Raw genomic sequence first — 18,551 nt, 5'->3', positions numbered from 1 at the left:
TGATGGACGGGAAGACGGAGAGCACGACCGGTTCTGCTCTCAGATGGTTGTGCCTTCGCCAAGATTCGAACTCATGATCTTTCGTAACAAAAAATTATTATTATTTATTTGATTTTTTTTCGGTACAGAAAAAAAACCTGCAATTTAAGGTCAGGTGAAAGGATTTTCATCATGTGCCTCTCCTAAAAAAAAAATCAGCAGGACGGTGGCAGTGCAGTACAGCCGATCTGGCGACACGAGGAGGCCATTTTGGTACTTGTATTATTAGAACTTTTAAAAGTTAATTTTGCACGACGGAGACATTTATATTCGAGTCATGAACTGCGAATACAACCCACCGTAAACCCTGGGAAAGATCAACACAGGTCCGAGATATATGTGTGTGTGTATATATTTTTTTTTACTAACCTGGCGGCGCAGCACTATTAATTCGACTGTAGTTCCGCTCTCCTCCTCAGGACTGCGCCAGAACTCCTGTGTGGTGCTATTGGATGAGCAGAAGACAACAGATCTTCACTACACGCTTACTACGGTGTCAATTAAAGAAAAGAAAATAAGAACATAAGGCTTAGAAGTCACTTCAACTCGTTTTGATCTTTGGAAAAATAAACAACATCTATAGAACAAAAGTCTCGGTCACCTTTTCCTGGCCTGATCAGCGTGATCCTCTACTGGCTGAGGTGGAGGACTTTCTGGGAAACCGAACCTTCAGACAGAAGGAACAGACCCACAGGTCCACAGGAATGGGCTGGTATTCAACTCGCAATGAACTTTTTCAAAAAAGTCACAAGCTTCAGCAAGCAAGGCAGAGAGGAGTTAGCTCTCTAAATAAATAAATGAGTGTTTGGCGACTGGTTCGTGGGATGAGTAGCGAAGGCGGAAGCAAACGGAAACTTAACAGGATTATAAATCAGAATTGTGTCAGAAGTGTTAGTAGAGAGCCATGACACAACCGCCATGAATCCACAACGGCAAATCGATTTTACAAATAAAAATAAAAAACTGAAGTACATTCAAGCAAAGCTGGAAAACTCGAGGCAGCAGAACCGTCCGCTCAAACCGGAACCCGTTAGTAAGCGAGGCGGCAGGTGGAGGCATGTCACCTGGAGGAGTATTTCTGACTGACAGTCTGGAGGATTCTGTGCGAGGCTTGCTTGCCCAGCTCCCTGGCGGCTTGCAGGACGCTCTGGGGTGTCAGGAGGACGGGGGCAATAGCACCGAACCCCTGGGGAACAGGCAGGGCCGAGTCCGTGGGTACGGCGGGCATCGTTCCAGCGCTCTGGCTGCTGAGGACAGGCCAACAGAGAGGTGCCAACGACATGACACACACAAACAGTGTATCGCTGTTACTCAGCCACTTAAAGGCGTCTATAAATGCACGGATACAGGAAGTGGAGGTAATAACCCCTACTTTCGGGATTGTAAAACCTCGTATCTTTATCTTTCCTAGTTGGGAGCAGATCGATGAACTTACGTAACGCATGTGTAATTGTGTGTACTGAACCAGACAGAGATTAAAGCCTCGGGAAACCGTTGTAGATGTGTTTCGAGTTAATTCGCTGATTAGAGCTCTTCTCAGGTCGACATTTCTGTATTATAAATTCTTTATTCGAATATTTTCAGATACTGGATTTTTGATTTCCGTGAGCCGTGATCATCGAGATTAAAACAAAAAACAGGCTTGAAACGTTTCACTTTATGCGTAATGAATCTAGAAAATATGAGCGTTCCACTTTTTATTATTTTTTTTAAATTAAATTACGGGGAAAAATTTAATTTTTTGAGATGCACCTGTACACTATAACTCATCTGAATTAAATCAAGTGCTCTTGATTATGTGAGCAGCCATTTTGATTTGACATCACTTGCCGAACTCGTGTTTGAAGAGACCTTTCTGAGTACGAATTCCTATTTGATTTGTTTTGGGGTTTTTTCTTCCTGAGTTGTACAGTATTACAGTAAATCTACTCTTACACTAATGCACTGTGTGCTTTTTTTTATTTATTTTTTTTACTTACGATGAAGAAGAGTGTTTGGAGTGCGTTGGCGTCCCACGTGGGGTCCTACCGAAAGTCTGGTCGCTGTTCGATCTCCGTAGCGGACTCTGCGGAGCATACAGCAAACCGTTAACAGCCTCTGAACTACCTCTTTTACAGCACTCTACAGCAGCTGATTACAGACAGGAAGACAAGATCTTCACCTAAAAGGTAAGACAGGTGGAATACAATGGATAAAAACAAACAAAGCGACAGCACGCAAATACAGTCAGCGGTACACACACACACACACGAGGCTTATCAGTCATGAAGCGCTTGCTCATCGTCTCCACACATTCCTCACGGCGAAATCACAAAGGAATCGTTATCTTAAACCGACTGGATTGTTTCTGTGCACAATAGGAAGATGTCGTGACATTTAGCGAGTCGGGTTACCTGGACGTGCTCTCGTGGGTACGCTTGCCTATCCCAGGGGCCGTACTGCAGGTTCCACACGGAAGACGCATGACCTCTAGCGTTGTTTTGGAAGAAGAGGGGCCGTGGACTCAGGTCAGGAGCATCTATCAGATTTAATTTGATACACAGTATATCAGGATTTATGGGAATACGAGCGATTTGCGTCCAAAAACGGCGCACTTTTACAGAACAGAACCGTGTCCGAAAGCTTCGAGCGGACGTACGGCGACCAGGTTTCATTTAAATCTTTACTGACAACGATGTAAATATATCAGCTGCAATTTATTTCATCCATTTTAAAAATAATGGCACGATTACTCGTCTCAACAATTTCCATTCTAGGAATTCCCATTCACGATCAGGAAACGTTCCTTCTATTAAGCTGGGGAAGAAAAGACAAAAAACACCCTTCAAACTATACGCATACACAAGTCCAAAGCTAAGACGTCCAGGCTTTTTGAAGGTAATGAGCTGTGAACTCGGAGCTGTTTGTGTCGCTGTTTCTTCACCTGTTAGTGCCAGTCTGTCAGGGACGTGCATGCTGAAGGCAGCAGGAAGATCTTCAGCCCTGGCTTTCAGATCCTCCGCCGCCGCCTGAGTGACCCGGAGTCGCTCGGGGACCCGCATCCTTTCGCTGATCACGGCTGTGAAGAGCGGATCTCTAAGCGGAGAGCCGTCGACGAAGTACACCGGCGCCGTCATCGCCGGCCCACGACCTGAGGGATCGGCATCGTTAACGCAGCAAGTCTGGCGACACTCTATTTTAAAAATTATTTGGAATAACTCCAGTTTTGAATAGAAAACACGGGTACAAACTCTAACCAACGAGTCTTAGGGTAGAGCTTTCGATTCGTTGATATGACTCGCAGGAGGGGCTTTTTAAACCATTTACACCACAGCACTGTTCAATTCTCAATTCTGACCGGTCAAAAAACCGTTAACGGCCAAACGGTTGTTGATGTGACGAACCGTCTTTGGAAGGAGTCTCCAGTGTCAGCTCTTTGTAACAGTCAGAAGTAAAGCTGCAATTTATTTAAGCAAATAATTCATCAAAAGCTGCTTTTCGTCACGAGAAAGACTTCAAGATGGAGGACTTTATGGTTTCTTGGCAACGCAAAAAACTGCATTTTTTTTTTGTCTTACTAATTAAAAAAAAACAATAAACAACCGTAAATGTAACTCTAAACAGATTTTTAAAAAAGTATGCAGTCATTCTGTAATTAATTAAAAAATATCATCGTTGGAAATTGTTGTGGAGGATTAAATAAAACATCAACATTGGGGTCGTTGGTTATTTTCCTGTAACAGCACGCCCCGTCACGTTTTACGCCTTACTTAACCCAAGAGGTCACATCAAGTCGATCTTTTAAACAAGTTAATACATGTAGGGTTTTGTTGAGCGGGAAGAAGACAAACTATAAATTAAACTCTAGATTGTTTTGATGTCAGTATCGATGTTGTTTTAGGTGAAATCCTGTAAACGTAATTGGTCACGTGACCAGAATCACCGAGTTTAAGCGTGCTCCCGAGAAACACGCAACTCTATAAACGGCGTGCTCTAAAAACCGAAGAACAATATCGAGTAAAATACGTCGTAATACAAATGTAACGAAGATATTTAGTACAAATGAGCGTTCATTGGTATTTTAACAAGATACTTTTAAGATCATTTTATTACGAAATGGGTTACGCAATATAATACGATATCGCGGTACGCGATTGAAATATTATGGATATTGTGACATATACAGATTTGATCAAGCTTTCCACTGTCAGAATCTTTAAAATGGTAAGCGTTCTTCACCCCCCCCCGTCCAAATTAAATAAAAGCTCATTTTTAAAGCTTTATTTATTTCTAAATGCCTTGAATTTTTTAATTTTTTTATTTTCTACGTATATGATTAATTATATGAGATTTAGAAATGTAAATAGTCACAATAACCGTGATTCTCTGGGAGCGTAGCCAGGGGTCCGGGATATACTTGTATTATTAATGGATCATTTGAATTAAATGGGTTTCATCCAAAGCATAATATCAAAAAGAAAGAAAGAAAGAAAGAAAGAAAACAAGTAGGCCTATAAGCAACAGATGTAATGTGCTCTGTGGGTGGAAAGTTCAGGAACTCAAAAGCTTTACAGTCCATAAAATGACCAGAATATTAATGAACAAGTCTAACATCTTAACACGTCATACAATTAATCAGTTACACAATCAATTAATCAATTAAGGACTAATTACTCAATTAATTCGTCTTTAGCTGCTTAAATCTGAGGACCTTTTGGATAGCACATGGCTTACTGTAAATATAAATCTGCCTGCTGGTAATTCTGACGATTAATACTGCACTTTGTAATATATATTATTATTTATATATAGCTGTTTTAAACTCACTAAAAGTACTATTTATACAACTGGTTTCTATCTAATGCAGCTTTTGACTGTGACCAGTCTAGTTATGAAACTTGTTGCGTGTCCGAACACCAGCACCACCAAATAAATGCTATAAATGCAAGGTTTAGACTATTTAAAGGATTATTTAAAAAAAAAAAAAAAAAAAAAAGTTTGGAGTAAGAGAAGAGAAAATGTGTATGTCGAGCATCTATAATATGAATCCCAATAATAATAGAATTAATGAAGGCTAGTTTAGAATGCAATAATAAACTAGCTTATAAAAGTTATGCTAGCCAGTGAGAATTAGCAAAGTGAAGTGTCAGGTTCTTAATTAAGAGGGAAAATAAAACATTAATGAGCCTACAGACTTTAAAACACACCAGTTAATACATCATATAATAAATAAATAAATAAATAAATAAAGATATGTAGCTAACTTAGCTAGCTAGCTAGCCTTCTGTGTTCCTATGAAGGACAAACTGACACTCGTGACGCTAATTAAAGCCAAAGCGCTAGCGGTTGTTAGCTTTGGGATAACATTTCCTGACACCAGCACACGATTTACCAGCTAATTTACCCCAAAATTATTTTTCACAAACCTCAGGTTTCACCGCGACTGATGGCACATGAAACGACCTCACATGATAAACAAGGCTAGCACAGGCAAACGACTCTGGAATTGGGAGTTTCGATTCGTTTGTTTTGGAGAACAAGACAGGGCGGTGTTTCGGATGAAAACTCAAATAGAGTCCATAGTTTGGATTTTAAAAAAAAAAGAGAGAGTCCAACAGACAATTGTAGAGCTTCAAAGGAAACCGGTTTCACCTTTCGAACATTGTGTTTGCTTTTAATCTGTCTGTCTGTCTAAACGACTCCGCTAAGTGAATCGAACGAATCGAATCGCAAGCGCTGATGAATCGAAAGTAATACACTTTCGATTCAGCAGCGCTTGAGAATCGATTCGTTTGATTCACTTAGCGGAGTCGTTTAGACAGAACGACTCATTATCAGCCATCCAGCATGATGATTAGAGATTTTTTTTTAAACAAGACTTTGATAATTACACACACACAAAAAAAAAACAACAATGAAATAATAAACTGTGAGGGGAAAAATAACAATCTGTGAACAATTTTATTTAAATGGACCCATAAATAACCACAGATTTATAATTCACTCGTTTAATATTTCACAAAAGATGTAGTCAGTGCTTTGACAGAAATGAAAGCTTGGCGCTTAGATAAACACATTGTTATGCCAGAGTAATAATAATAATAATAATAATAATAATAATAATAATAATACCTAAAATGAAATACAGATGTATTTACACCACCAACCAAGGTGAAAATATCATTAACCCCATCTATCTGCGCATTGATTATCTTTAAAATTAATTATGGTTCAGGATTTTTTTACAATTTATTATTAATACAACATTTTCACTGAATTATGATTAAACTGATTAGCCAAGACTTCTTTAGTTTAGGAACCTCAACACAATGTAAATATATAAGTAATAAAAGCTTATGCGTAACAATTCGCATCAAACTGAATGGCAAAACTATCACAAATTTGTAAAACGTGTTTAGTTCTACGGATAACGAAATATCATTAGCTATAAAACGGATAAAAGTACATTGTACGTGTAGAACTTGCGACAGAAATCACGTGGCAGCTGTACTTGACCCGTACTCGTATAACATTTCAAATACAGACTTGCGAAATGGAAGGGTATTGGCCAAAAATGTCGTTTTCCTTGGTGATCATTTGGTGTTATAAGCTTCTGTTATTTGTTAGCTACATTAGCCTCACTCCAAAATTATGAAAAAAAAAAAAGATGTCAATTCTAATATTTTGGAGCTTTAATTCGAAATATAAGGGTCGACTCAAAAGGGTGTTCACAATCTACTGCATCAAATGCACCTGAAAAACAGCAAATGGAAAAAATCCTAAATTCACTACATAGCTTGAGAACTGTACAGCAGTTAAGACCAGACTGGCATACGTATAAGCATATTTCTTACAGCTTGGATTGCATGATTGTGATATCTATTTTTAAGCCAGTGTGACTGGAAGCTCTAGAAAGATGTAAACTTGAGCAATACACACTTTTGGCAGGGGGAAGACCAACGTATTCCTGCTATATTTCGAGACACCAAAAAACAAAAACCCCCCACAAACCATAGATCATGGGAATCAGTTTAATTTGACCAGCTAATGGTATCCCAAGCCCTATATGTGTATATGTAGCCTGTTTGTAATTAAGCTAACGTTATTACAAAATAAAAAAAAAAAATATATATATATATATATATATATATATATATATATATATATATATATATATATATATATATATATTAATACGCCAATGAATGCGGCCACTTTGATATGAACGCTTGTCATTCATGCAATGACGTCTGCTGTTGTAATTCGTCCACCTCAAAGCTACGGCTTTCGAGTAGATGATTTTCCGCGGTTAACTGAAGCCCTTGACCCGTTTCTACACGGTTTCATGTCTTCACGCCGCTGCCACGTGATCGGCCGATTATCTAATAATTACATAACTGAACGGGCGCACAGGCGTTCCTATTAAAGTGGCCGGCGAGTGAGTGCGTGTGAGTGTACATGTTAAAAATAGGAAGTCCGTGTAGAATAGGGAAGGTGAAAATATGCCAGGAGATACGCTGTACATGTTTTATACACTTTCACACACACACACACACACACACACACGGATGTATAATTTGATCATATGACACAAACAGGTATTGCAATTTCAACAGCGTTTATGTTGATTTAAAAAAACAAACAAACAAACAAACAAACAAACAAAACCAATACGTTTAAATAGATTTAACCAGCACATAAACGTACAATAGATATCTAGAGCCTTAGTAAAAAAAAAAAGATAAGACATCATTTTGACGTCCTAAAAAGTAAGACATTGGTTTGAACAATATAAAACAAGCGTCATGCAGTCAAGCTGAGCAGAAGAACGAACGTGCACGTAAATTCGCACGTGACACGACACGTGTAAACAAATCATGTGGCTCTGGTGGCACATTGTAGACGGGTAAGTGGGAAGGAACGAATGAAGGAATGAAACACACACACACACACACGGACGTTCAACCCCACACTTTCTTCCATTCTCTAACAAACACAAGTGGTCTAATTAGAAACTGATATAACTGTGTGGAACTTTCATCACAACCCCTAACGAAACACTTTAACCTTAAAGTTTCTTTTTAAACGATCATCCACATGTACAAAAGGTTAGAAGCTGACAAAAGTATTTTTTAATTATATCACATTCAATTGAAATTCTTGTCTTCCTGTGAGTAAATGCTAGTAAAAGGTTAACATGTGAAAACATATTTAAAATGACAGGTTATGATTTTGAGGTTTTAAAAAGAAAAAAAAAATCAGAACCCTATATACAAATGTAAAGATTAAAAAAAATTTTTTTTTTTTTTTTTAAATGTAAATTAGGACTAAAGTGATGCATCAAAGAGTGATCGTATTCAACGTTTAGCCGATGTCAGTCGTCTGCCGCTCTTACGTCCTTGAAGTGAAGTGAAGAGACGTGGCAAACGGATGATAAGAACCACAATGAGGTAACACATCTAACGTTTTTCTGTTGTACTGAAATAACTAAACTGCTATTAATAAACAGGTCACTTTGGCTGTTAGATGCTAACAATTGCCAGCAAGCTAACGTTAGCATAGCAACTGGTGATAACGTTACCTAAATAGTTACGCTTGGACAAGAGTTTAAGTTCACTTTAGAAAACCTGGGTTGTTTTTTTTTTGAATAGAACATAACAATTTGCCCAATATTTACGTAATTCATATTTAAATACTGTTTTCAGCTTCCGAGCTCCATATCTCTGTCCATTCACTCGTCAAACTCTAAACAGCAGAATCACAAAACCGATCTCGGATCGGACATTCCAACCGTCACGAACACTCTACGCAGTCACCGAGGCGTCGTCGGTTTCAGAAAGGCTTTTATGAAGCCGATCCCCACATCTACTGCGCTCAAAAAAAAAAAAAAAAATGAGAAAGGGCACGGCATGGTCATTTAAGCTCCGCCCCCAAACTTCACAGGCTGAATTTTCCTATTTCCTTACACGTATAGTATCCACCTCATGCATTCAACCCAGTTTAGCCACTTTCCTATAATCATTCAAGTGTCCTGTTCAGCGTTGTGATCTGGATCTGTTGATCTAGATTTGCATCCAAGTTCAAATCCCAGGATTGTTGGAATCCAAAATAGAAGGTAACGAGAAAGCCTGCGCTCAGCTGATCGGTGTACGTCGCGTTCGTCGTTGCGTTTTTTTTTTTCATTTCGAATTCGAACAAACAAGATGATCAAAATGAGACGTTTTTGGATTTTAAAGACGATAAATATCATTTCGGGGTTAAAAATAACAATCTTGACTAACAAACGAACGACCAACCCGATGTCTAGCAGCAATTACTGGGTAGCTAGTAGCAAAAAGTTTAGATTAAAGATTGCCGTTCGTGCCTGATGGACTAAATATGGATCACTATGTGCTTTTTTTTTTTTTTTTTTTAAAGATAGCGAGAGGGTGACCGAGAAGGAGGACAGCATTTAAAAATAAATTAATTAATTTAAATTGATTCATTAAAAAAATTAAAAATGAAGGACACACAGTACATTGTGACCAAAGAAAAGAGCGTATGGAATATCCAACTTGTACTTCCAGGTCAGCTTTGGCCATTTTTTTTTTTTTGTTAAATATTTGGATTCATGCGTATTTGACTTCTGGACTTTGTGTGGTGAAACAAGTGGAAACAACTGAAAACAAGTCAATATTTTATTTGTGAAAAAAATAATCATTTTAAGGGCTCCCAAGCGGCACAAACAGAACAGCGTTCTGGCGAGTTCGAATCCCGACAACGCCATAGCCCTCGATGGCCGGGAGTCCAAGAGAGAAAAACTGGCCATGCTCTCTGGGTGGCATGGGCATACACGCTCTCTCTCCCCTGTCAATCACAGTGACACAAGCCAATCACCTAGCCAGGTGTCTATGAGCTCATGTATATGGATTTCCTCAGAATGTGTTACGCTGCCATGTGACATAGCATGAGCAGCATGCCCTAGACAGGTAACCAAGTTGGAGAGAAAATGAAATGCAGACAAGGTGAATTAATTTCCTGGGGGGGGGAAACCAAACAAAATAAAATAAAAAAACCAAAAGCGAAGGAACGCAACATACCCGGATCTCAACTCTACACTTAAAAAAACCAAACAAACCTTATATAAAGTTGCTTTGGATAAAAAGCGTCAACCAAACGCAGTTTTCTTACTATAGAGAGTGTACACCAAAGGCTTCTTTCTCAAACTCTTTGGATTGGGAGTCCTGCCGATGCACTCGAACGACAGCTCACCATCAACCTACTCGGCTGGACATACAGTGATGAACATGAAACGCTACATCATCTGATAATAGCTGTGCTAAACTGCTCTTAAATCTGTTACGATACTCCTTTCCATGTGATAATACATTGTGCACAATCATTAGGTTTGGTACTGGCAGTGAAAAAGTATACGTATATATATATTTACACACACACACACACACACACACACACACACACACACACACACACACACACACACACACTATTTCCTGCAAAGGTGGCAGTTGATCGGCTTAAACCTGAGCTGGAAAAGAAAAAAAAAAGACTATTTCAGTCGGGCAGTTTAGAGACTTGTTCAGACTCGTTCAGAGTCCTAAATAGTTTTGTGAGAAATGAAACGACGTGAAGACAAGCAGCATCATACAAAATACAACATTATAGCACTTGGTGAAGTCAAAAGCAACGTAACACTTTTTTTTCTTTTCTTTTTTTTTTTTTTTTTTTTTACAAATGTCACACAGTTTGTTTATGCGGTTATAAAAAAGAGTAGTAAAAGCTGTAAACAGTCAGAGCGGAGGGAGGAAAAGGGGGGAAGAATCTTTAGGGATCTGGAATGTTAGGTTATTCAGTAATTGTGCTATCTGTATATTACGTGTTTGTTTGTTTTTTTTTTTGTTTTTTTTTATTCGCAGCAGTGGCTCGTGACCATAGATTTCGGTGGGGCAGAACGACATTAATAATAATAATAATAATAATAATAATGACACAGCCTCAAACAGAATGAAGTCGAGAGGCGATTACACTCGACTTATGCTATAGGTTACAATCTAGTGAATTTTTAGAAGTCGTCCGTAACAGGCGGCTGAGTATCGACGTCGGCGTACGGTCATCCGGCGTACAGTCTAACAGCTTGTTTTGAGTGGTTTTAGACATAACTGTGTTTCATGTAATATCATTAACCACGGTTTCAGCGCTATTTCCATCTCAAAAAACCACTCAAAAGCCCAGAAACTAGCCAAAAAACATGGACACCGGAAAAAGGAGACACATTTTCTTTCTTGTTTCTCAGCCTTTGTGTGAGAAACAATGTCACCGTGGCGCACACGCATTTCTGATGTACGGACGTTAGCCACTCCGTTACCCCGCTTTCACCCTCCCAATCGTTTCAATATATCTTACAACAGAAATGGTTCTGTACATCACAGCCTAGTCTGCACTTCCACTTTTACACTTACACAATGATATTGCATTGCATTCCCTAGTGGTCAAAAAGGGAACTGCAACAATCGCTAATAAACAGAGGGCCACTGGGGCAGGAATGATGATGATGCCCCATGCTGAAAATGAAAATTTTTATTGTTGGAGGAGCATTGCACGGGTGAGGGTTAGGGTTAATGACAGTTAACAGTTAATGACAGGATTGCCTTTTCTGTATAAATGTATTATATTTCATTCTAATGGTTTGCTATAAAACAGGATCCTTTCGGCCGTGAAGTATTCAACCCCAATCTGGCGTAAAAACCATGCCCCTGGCAACCATGTCATTAACTCTTTCAGTCCAATGCTCCGTCTCCAATAAAATCATTCCTGTCCCGATGGTCCTCTATTTATTAGCAATTGTTGCAGTTCCCATTTTGACCACTAGGTGCAGTAATAACTATGGCGCTAGATGGGGCATCTAGAAAGGTGGACAAATCGGTGGAACATTTGCGTATATCTGTCAAATAGCAACATTTTTTCAAATTGTGAGTCACTCAAAAAAGGTGATTAGTACCTTATATATATATTACACACACACATATATATAGACACACACACACACACACACACACACATTGACGCTCTGCCCTACCTGCCCCTATGGACGAGCCACCACTACATATTCGGCACAGACAAGTAGTGTCTTGGAATTGTGTGTGTGTGTGTGTGTGTGTGTGTGTGTGTGAGAGAGAGAGATAAAGAGAGAGCACAGTACTGAGAGTAAACCCTCATTATATTGGTGAAATCACTGGCAGCTAGTTAACCACAGAACAGACTGACTGATTGACTTTTAGTCCCACGTGTTTAAGGCGTGTGTTGATTTTGGTATGCAGATTGGGAGAGTTAGACGTGCACGCGCTTCTAGCCAAGAACAATTTACAAATCTTTCTAATGCCGTCACGTGTCGTATTATTTGCATATTATTTTAAACTCACCTGCTCTTTTCCTTTTCTGATGCGATATTGTAGTAATTTTTACATAATATTCGTAAAGCAGGTTTATAATAACGTGGGCGTTGGCAACACTTCCTAGTTAATCACTCTAGTAGCAACATACATGTGGAATATGGCACACACATATTTGATTACATTTGATTCAACACTAGATTCTCCATTTTGTCCAACAACAAAAAAAAAAGGTTCTCTCTTTGTACGAACGCTCTTGTTCGCTTTTTGCAAGCTCCACCTCATTTTGTACAAAGTAAACAAGATGGAGGGAAAAAAAACAAACAAAAAAAACACCTCGTCTCTTTTTCTCGCTTCATTTGACAACACTGCAGGCTCGGTTCGTTAAAAAAGCACTGAATATCAGGAAAGATGTTGACGACGGAGTGAGGTGTAGCTGTGCGGTGAGCAGCTGGTTGCGGAAGAGTGCGGAAAAAAAAAATCGACACATGCGTCCCATCCACAAAAGCAAGTTCAGAAGATTCGACTCTTTTTTAAAAAAAAAAAAAAAAAAAAAAAAAAAAAATTGAGGACGACAATCATTTGGTAGTGCGCCTCATGCACACCCTCAGGAACTCTGGGTGGCAATCTGGGATCCGAAACACACTCGGAACAAGTTCTTTCCTATGCACGTACCTCGCACACGCCCTCACTTTTCTTTAACAATCTCCTCGTACTTGGGTGGCGGGTCGCTGTAAGCGGTGGTGGTCTCGTCGCTGCTGCTCTCCAAGTGGCCCGTCACTTCTTCGTAAGACGGAGGAGGCGTGGCCCCTGACAGCCGTGACGCGACGGACATAGACGAGTCCTGCACGTAGAGTCCGCGTCCATTCGGAGGTTGCAACGTGCAGTCCAGGCTCCCTGAAGTGACTCCCCCTCTTTCCCTTTCCCCTCCGCTGAGCACCATGCTGGGCCTCTCGTTGAAGTGCGGGTTGTCCGTATGCGAAGGGGTGTCGCGGTGCACGAGGATTCTGGGAAGGCTGCGGGTGTTGCGATTGGCCAGGTAGCGGTTCTGCGTGTACGCTGGGCGCCGGCGCGTGGCCTTCTGCAGCTGGCAGCGCCAGATGAGGAAGAGCGCGATGATGATGAGGAGGGCTACACCTAGCAGCGGTACCACCATGTACACGGTGTCGGCACGCCCTGAGCGCGTTTCTGCGTTGTTGTTCACGATGTACAAGTTACGCGTCTTCCAGAACTCCATCTGCGGTTAAAGAAGAGAGAGAGGTGCGTTAAGTGCGTGTCTGATTATATTACTAACTGCAGTAAGTAATTACAGCAGAGATTTTCGCCAATGGATAATTGTACGTATAATTATAATCAATTACATAACATACTGCAGAATTATCAGTGGATTTATACACTGTTCACTGTTCAAATACTTGGTTAACTGCTCTGTACGCCCTTTCTTCAATACTGCAATCGCTATTTGCATATTCATCATGCTACATGATAGAAAGAAAAATATACTTATATATATATATTATATTATATATATATATAAAAAAGGGTCACATCCTGCGGTATTTCTATGCAGTGATTAGCAACGCTGGCCGGGTGGGTAAGTTATGCAACACCGAATATCTCTACAGCAGTTCGATGAGCTCAACACTGACTCACTTCCGACTGAGAGGTCTTACACAATCACTTGATCGCTCATCGGCAAAACAAAAGGCTGACGCAAACGCTAATTTACTGAAACTGTGATTCATTATAACGTAGTGACCCGTTCAAACATTTGTGACAAATGTAGACCATGTGGACTGATTTGTAGACACCCGGCGGTATAAAAGGTTATACCGAACATGTACAGTTCATATATTTTCCCACCCTGTTTACTTTCCTCGACTGGCTCTGCCGGCAAGCAGTTCCCGACTGCACTGACTGGTAATAATTACACACTCCCCTACTCTTTAAACCAAAATGGTAGAAATGAAAGAATCCTTTTTTTTTTTTTCCTGTTTATCTCTTCTTGATAATTAAATCATTAATCACATTTTCTTTCTTAAATGGTACATTTCAAGTAGGAAAAAAAAACAAACAAACCCCAAAACCAATTGAAACCCCTAGTCTGATATTGAGAAGCACTTACAGTTTTCTCCTTGGTCTCAAACGCCTCGTTGGCCTCCTCGAAGCTGCAGCTCTCCTCCACGCACTCCCTCTCGATGTTGCCCTGCCAAAACTCCTCCAGGAACCCATTAGCCCGTGGAAAACGCTTGAGGAGAGAGTTTGCATCCTTCCCATTTAGGAATTCTGTAGAAGAGAGCGCAAGAGTGCGTGTGAAAGAGAAAGAAAGAGAGGTAGAAACGAGTGGCAAGAGCGACGTCACCGCATCGGACGGGCCGATGGAAACGCTCGGTGTCAGTCGGACGTCTCGAGAGGTCACCGAGTCTGGGTATCTACACTTCTTTTAAACGTATCACGTGACACGTTCTTGGTAATCATAAAGAATGGAACGGTTTCTTATTGTTTGTAATTCCATTCCTCATAAACATCCGCCTCATTATAAATATCTAAGTGATAAGCGGAATCTTATTAAGGTTCAAAGTTATTTTTACATTACGCGCCAAATCTGAGTAATTCACTTTCTGCCAGAGTTGTCGTTTATGCTTTCAAACTTTCAAAAAGTTTACGTTCGCCATTCCGGCACAACTCTCGCGTGTGGGCGGGGCTTAACAGCAAATCACTCTCATTGGCTAGTGAGATTTGGAAAGACAGTTCCCTAACCGAGGAGCAAAGACGTCAGTGGTGTGAATTTTGTACAGCGTTCTGTATACGGTTCTCTGTATAGTTCTAGTGTTTGTACTTTGTAGTGGAAAGTACTTACTTACTTAGTCAGTATATGAGTTCGTAATTAACATTTGAACATGTACAGTAGCTAGAGCAACGTCAAAAAATTTGTCCCCCTCCCCGTGTTATTTAGACACATTATTTATGTCATATTACCTTGCAGTAATTTTTAAAGCCATCATTTCTGGTTTATGGGTATTTCCCCGTTCACGGAGATAGCAGCCTGGTCTTGTATGACTGAAAATAACCGCCTGGGAGCGTTGCCAAGATGGCCGCCAAGTGAACAGATTTTACTATAACATCTTTGCTTACTACTACGGAGCAGTTTCCTTTCAGTTCATTCACTCTGTCTAACACGCATACCTCCTCTCTCCTGTCCGTGTATTACGATGTGTGACAGTTTTCATTTGTGTAACACAGTTAAACCCTTTTATGGACAGAACACGACAACGGCCCTTAAAACTTCCATAAAATTAAGGGAATGAAATGAAATGATTTGATTTGGTATGTCGATGTGTTCCCTTCTGAAACAGGAACTCACGGTGACTTTGTATTGAAGCGTTTGAGAATAGCGTTCGAGATACGCAACCCCCCTGCCAAATCTAAACAAGTCTGAAAGAAGCTTAGCGAGCTAGCGTACTACTTAAATATATTTTGTACTCACCTCCTGCCATGCTACCACCAACGAACTTAATGCAGAGTGTTCTGTACTGAAGGAAAAAGACATACATGAGGCAATGGCACATTTTTTCCTTTTTAACATTTGAAACATATACTTGAACACACACACACACACATTTACTTCTCATGAAGAAAGGGACTAAATCCAGGCTACACAAAAAAAAAATCTATTATATCATAGTCCTGTTGCCTGAGTCGGTTTTAACACGACTGAGGCCATACAAACAATTACTGGGGAAAAAAAATTACCGGGGAATGTCTGTGATTGAACCGTGATTGCATTTCAGGGTGGCTTTTGATCTGAAGGTGTAGGATTAAATGTTTGAAATCGGTGTCGTAGACAAAAAATATAATCGTGCCGACGTATTCGTTTCTTTCATTCGAAAACTAACCTTTTATTTCCAAAATAAATTTTTTTTTTTAAACGGACGACTCGGAGCGAAATATTCGGGAACGCAGCCGATAATCGTCCGGCGTCGGTGTGAACTCCTTTAATACCGTTTAAAAAGCGTCTCAGGGAAATTCCTCAAGAAATCGGTCGAGAAAACGCCAAGAATACATTTCTGGAAATTCTAGGGAAAAGGGCGTCTACGTTGACGAGACTAAAATACTCAATTATTTTTGATTTATTTATTTTACATTTTAGATTATTCTAAAATGTGGAAAATAAATAAATCATGAGTGTGTCTAAAGTCTCAGACGTCTCAGACGTAGCGCTACGGCTGGATGGTGCACCAGGTTCAACATTAATTCTACGTAGGACTTAAGGCGCATTTTACATCCAGCATAGTCTTACGACCGGGTGTACATCCGACTGGTACAACCGGCCCCAGAGGTTGGAGTGTGTATCAGACTGGAGAAGTGTATTAAACGTGTGTTGTTTTTCATGAGTTAGGGTTAGGCTAAAGAGGAGGAGTTAGATCCAGCTCCAGGTCCAGACCCTGGACTTTTGGTTCTCATCTGGCATCAAATCCTCTCTGTACCCCCCTCACTCCTGAGTGAAGTTTTCATTTATTGACTCAGCCGTCCGCCTTTTATAGGCAGGCGAGCGAAGGGGCGGAGCCAGGGTGGAGGTTTCCATAGAAACGGGTCGGGGTAGACGTGCCATTAGCGTCCGCCATTTAAATGTATTTGGCCCCGGTGTAGAGCTCACTGCTGGAAATGAGTGTTATTGTCTACTTAACTTACATTTCAGACTTTGTAGACTCATAAATACGAACATTAACAGTTTATAAAGACTTGACAATCTTTCTTCCACACAGCTATCAAATAAAAAAAGCAAGGACTCGAGAGAATACTACTTTTACGATTATTATTATTATTATTATTATTATTATTATTCACCACTTCACTCTACAGTGTTAGCACATTAACCCTCGCTTATCAATACACAGCACATCGACTTCTCACACATAGTAAAAGCATTCTTCCACTGAAAGGGAAATATTAATCGAGTCAGCCAGCTTCAAATTCAATCCCACGGTCAAGAAGCTGAAAACTCCTCGCGTTCTTCCATACAAAGCCTTGGGTTTCTACTTCGTTTATTTCTCTCTAAACATCAATCCAGAACTAGCAGAAGGTTACGTGTGCATCCTAACTTATATTTGTGGACGCACAGTTGAAATAAAGCCCTACCTTCCGCTCCGTTATCACTGCTGATCCCTTCCATCCCTGTTTCCTTCAAGGGAGCACCCACATGAGTCACGCAGGGACGGATGACTGATGTCTGCGCGGGCCAATAGGAATCCAGCGCGTCCTCTGCTCGACCAATGGAAGCGCTTCTTATTATTTTGGACGCGCAATGTCATGCCTCTGGAATGAAAATAAAACAAATAAGCTGGGTAGTGTAGTCTAGGCACGGGCAAATATCTGACATAGTGTGGAAAGAGCTGCGTGATGAGATTATAGTATTTTTATTTTATTTCTTACCAGTATTAATATAGTGAAAAAAACAAAAACGGTTCATTTATTTTATGCAATTTGTGATGTCTGGGGGTATCTTCATATGCCACGCCTTATACTAAAAGACTACATTTCCCTGCATCCGGGCGTCGTCACTGTCTGATTTATTAGGTCAGTGATGAAGCTTATCCCATGACACACATTTTGTGTGTGTGTGTGTGTGTGTGTGTGTGTGTGTGTGTAATGAGAAGAATGTTGTTGCTGGAGTCCTAGTTTTAATCCCACTACACACCAGAAATATCCTGCTATAAAAAGAGGGCTGTCGACGTGGCTTTGTGGGCCATGGAGCCAAAAAACCCCCCCAAAAAACAGGCAAAGTTTGGCTCTGTGGTTTATAATCTCTGAATAGGATTACACTAATAGTATACTTTTGCACTGAAAAAACAAAAACAAGTTGCATTAAACATTTTGTTCTTTTGTAGTCATTTGTGCATCCTACAGCATGCACATGCCTGATATAACTGCATGGACACCCAGTGACCCATGACACCGGGGGTAAACCACTGAGAATGTCTTAACCTCTACCATTCTCAGTGGTCACTGAGAATGGCCCTCCCATCAACATCATCATCATGTCATCCACTTTTAAAAACCAGGCAGACGCAAAGCAGACACACACCAACATCAAAGACAGAATCATGATACCAAAGATTAAAGATCGGTGTGTCAATGAAACTT

At 40.2% G+C, this 18,551-nt stretch overlaps 2 protein-coding genes across 11 annotated transcripts in view; both read right to left on the bottom strand.

Annotated features, from left to right (window-relative positions):
- The window catches only part of LOC128621981 (mitochondrial fission factor homolog B), an 8,053-nt gene extending 2,258 nt beyond the window's left edge, over window positions 1–5,795 (bottom strand). The window contains exons 1-7 of one of the 3 annotated variants that reach the window (XM_053648074.1): window positions 5,445–5,795; window positions 2,963–3,169; window positions 2,433–2,557; window positions 2,019–2,104; window positions 1,104–1,283; window positions 641–706; window positions 409–484 (exon numbers count right to left, since the gene is read on the bottom strand). In XM_053648074.1, the coding sequence (XP_053504049.1) occupies window positions 409–484; window positions 641–706; window positions 1,104–1,283; window positions 2,019–2,104; window positions 2,433–2,557; window positions 2,963–3,155 (726 nt within the window). In that variant the 5' untranslated portion in view covers window positions 3,156–3,169; window positions 5,445–5,795. Of the gene's footprint in view, window positions 1–408; window positions 485–640; window positions 707–1,103; window positions 1,287–2,018; window positions 2,105–2,432; window positions 2,558–2,962; window positions 3,170–5,444 lie in introns of all 3 variants that reach the window. The other 2 variants (XM_053648073.1, XM_053648075.1) reach the window with 2 other exon arrangements.
- Window positions 5,796–7,531: 1,736 nt separating this feature from the next.
- Window positions 7,532–17,621, bottom strand: LOC128622230 (transmembrane gamma-carboxyglutamic acid protein 3). Of its 8 annotated transcripts, none has more exons than XR_008388368.1 (4): window positions 15,895–16,139; window positions 14,533–14,693; window positions 10,136–13,644; window positions 7,532–9,978 (listed from the first exon to the last, which is right to left on the bottom strand). XR_008388368.1 is itself a non-coding variant. In XM_053648564.1 (4 exons), the coding sequence occupies exons 2-4, from the start codon at window positions 15,902–15,904 to the stop codon at window positions 13,096–13,098; spliced, it is 720 nt and encodes a 239-aa protein (XP_053504539.1). In that variant the 5' UTR covers window positions 15,905–15,940; window positions 17,547–17,621; the 3' UTR covers window positions 7,532–13,095. The 8 variants fall into 8 exon arrangements, 6 of the variants coding, with proteins under 6 accessions (XP_053504539.1, XP_053504540.1, XP_053504538.1 ...); XR_008388369.1 differs by having other exon boundaries at window positions 10,189–13,644; XM_053648564.1 differs by adding an exon at window positions 17,547–17,621 and having other exon boundaries at window positions 7,532–13,644; window positions 15,895–15,940.
- Between the last annotated feature and the right edge of the window lie 930 nt (window positions 17,622–18,551).

Source organism: Ictalurus furcatus, chromosome 18, assembly GCF_023375685.1.
Source record: "Ictalurus furcatus strain D&B chromosome 18, Billie_1.0, whole genome shotgun sequence".
Taxonomy (NCBI): domain Eukaryota; kingdom Metazoa; phylum Chordata; class Actinopteri; order Siluriformes; family Ictaluridae; genus Ictalurus; species Ictalurus furcatus.
The sequence above is the reverse complement of the archived record's forward strand: the minus strand, read 5'-3'. Positions and strand labels throughout refer to the sequence as shown.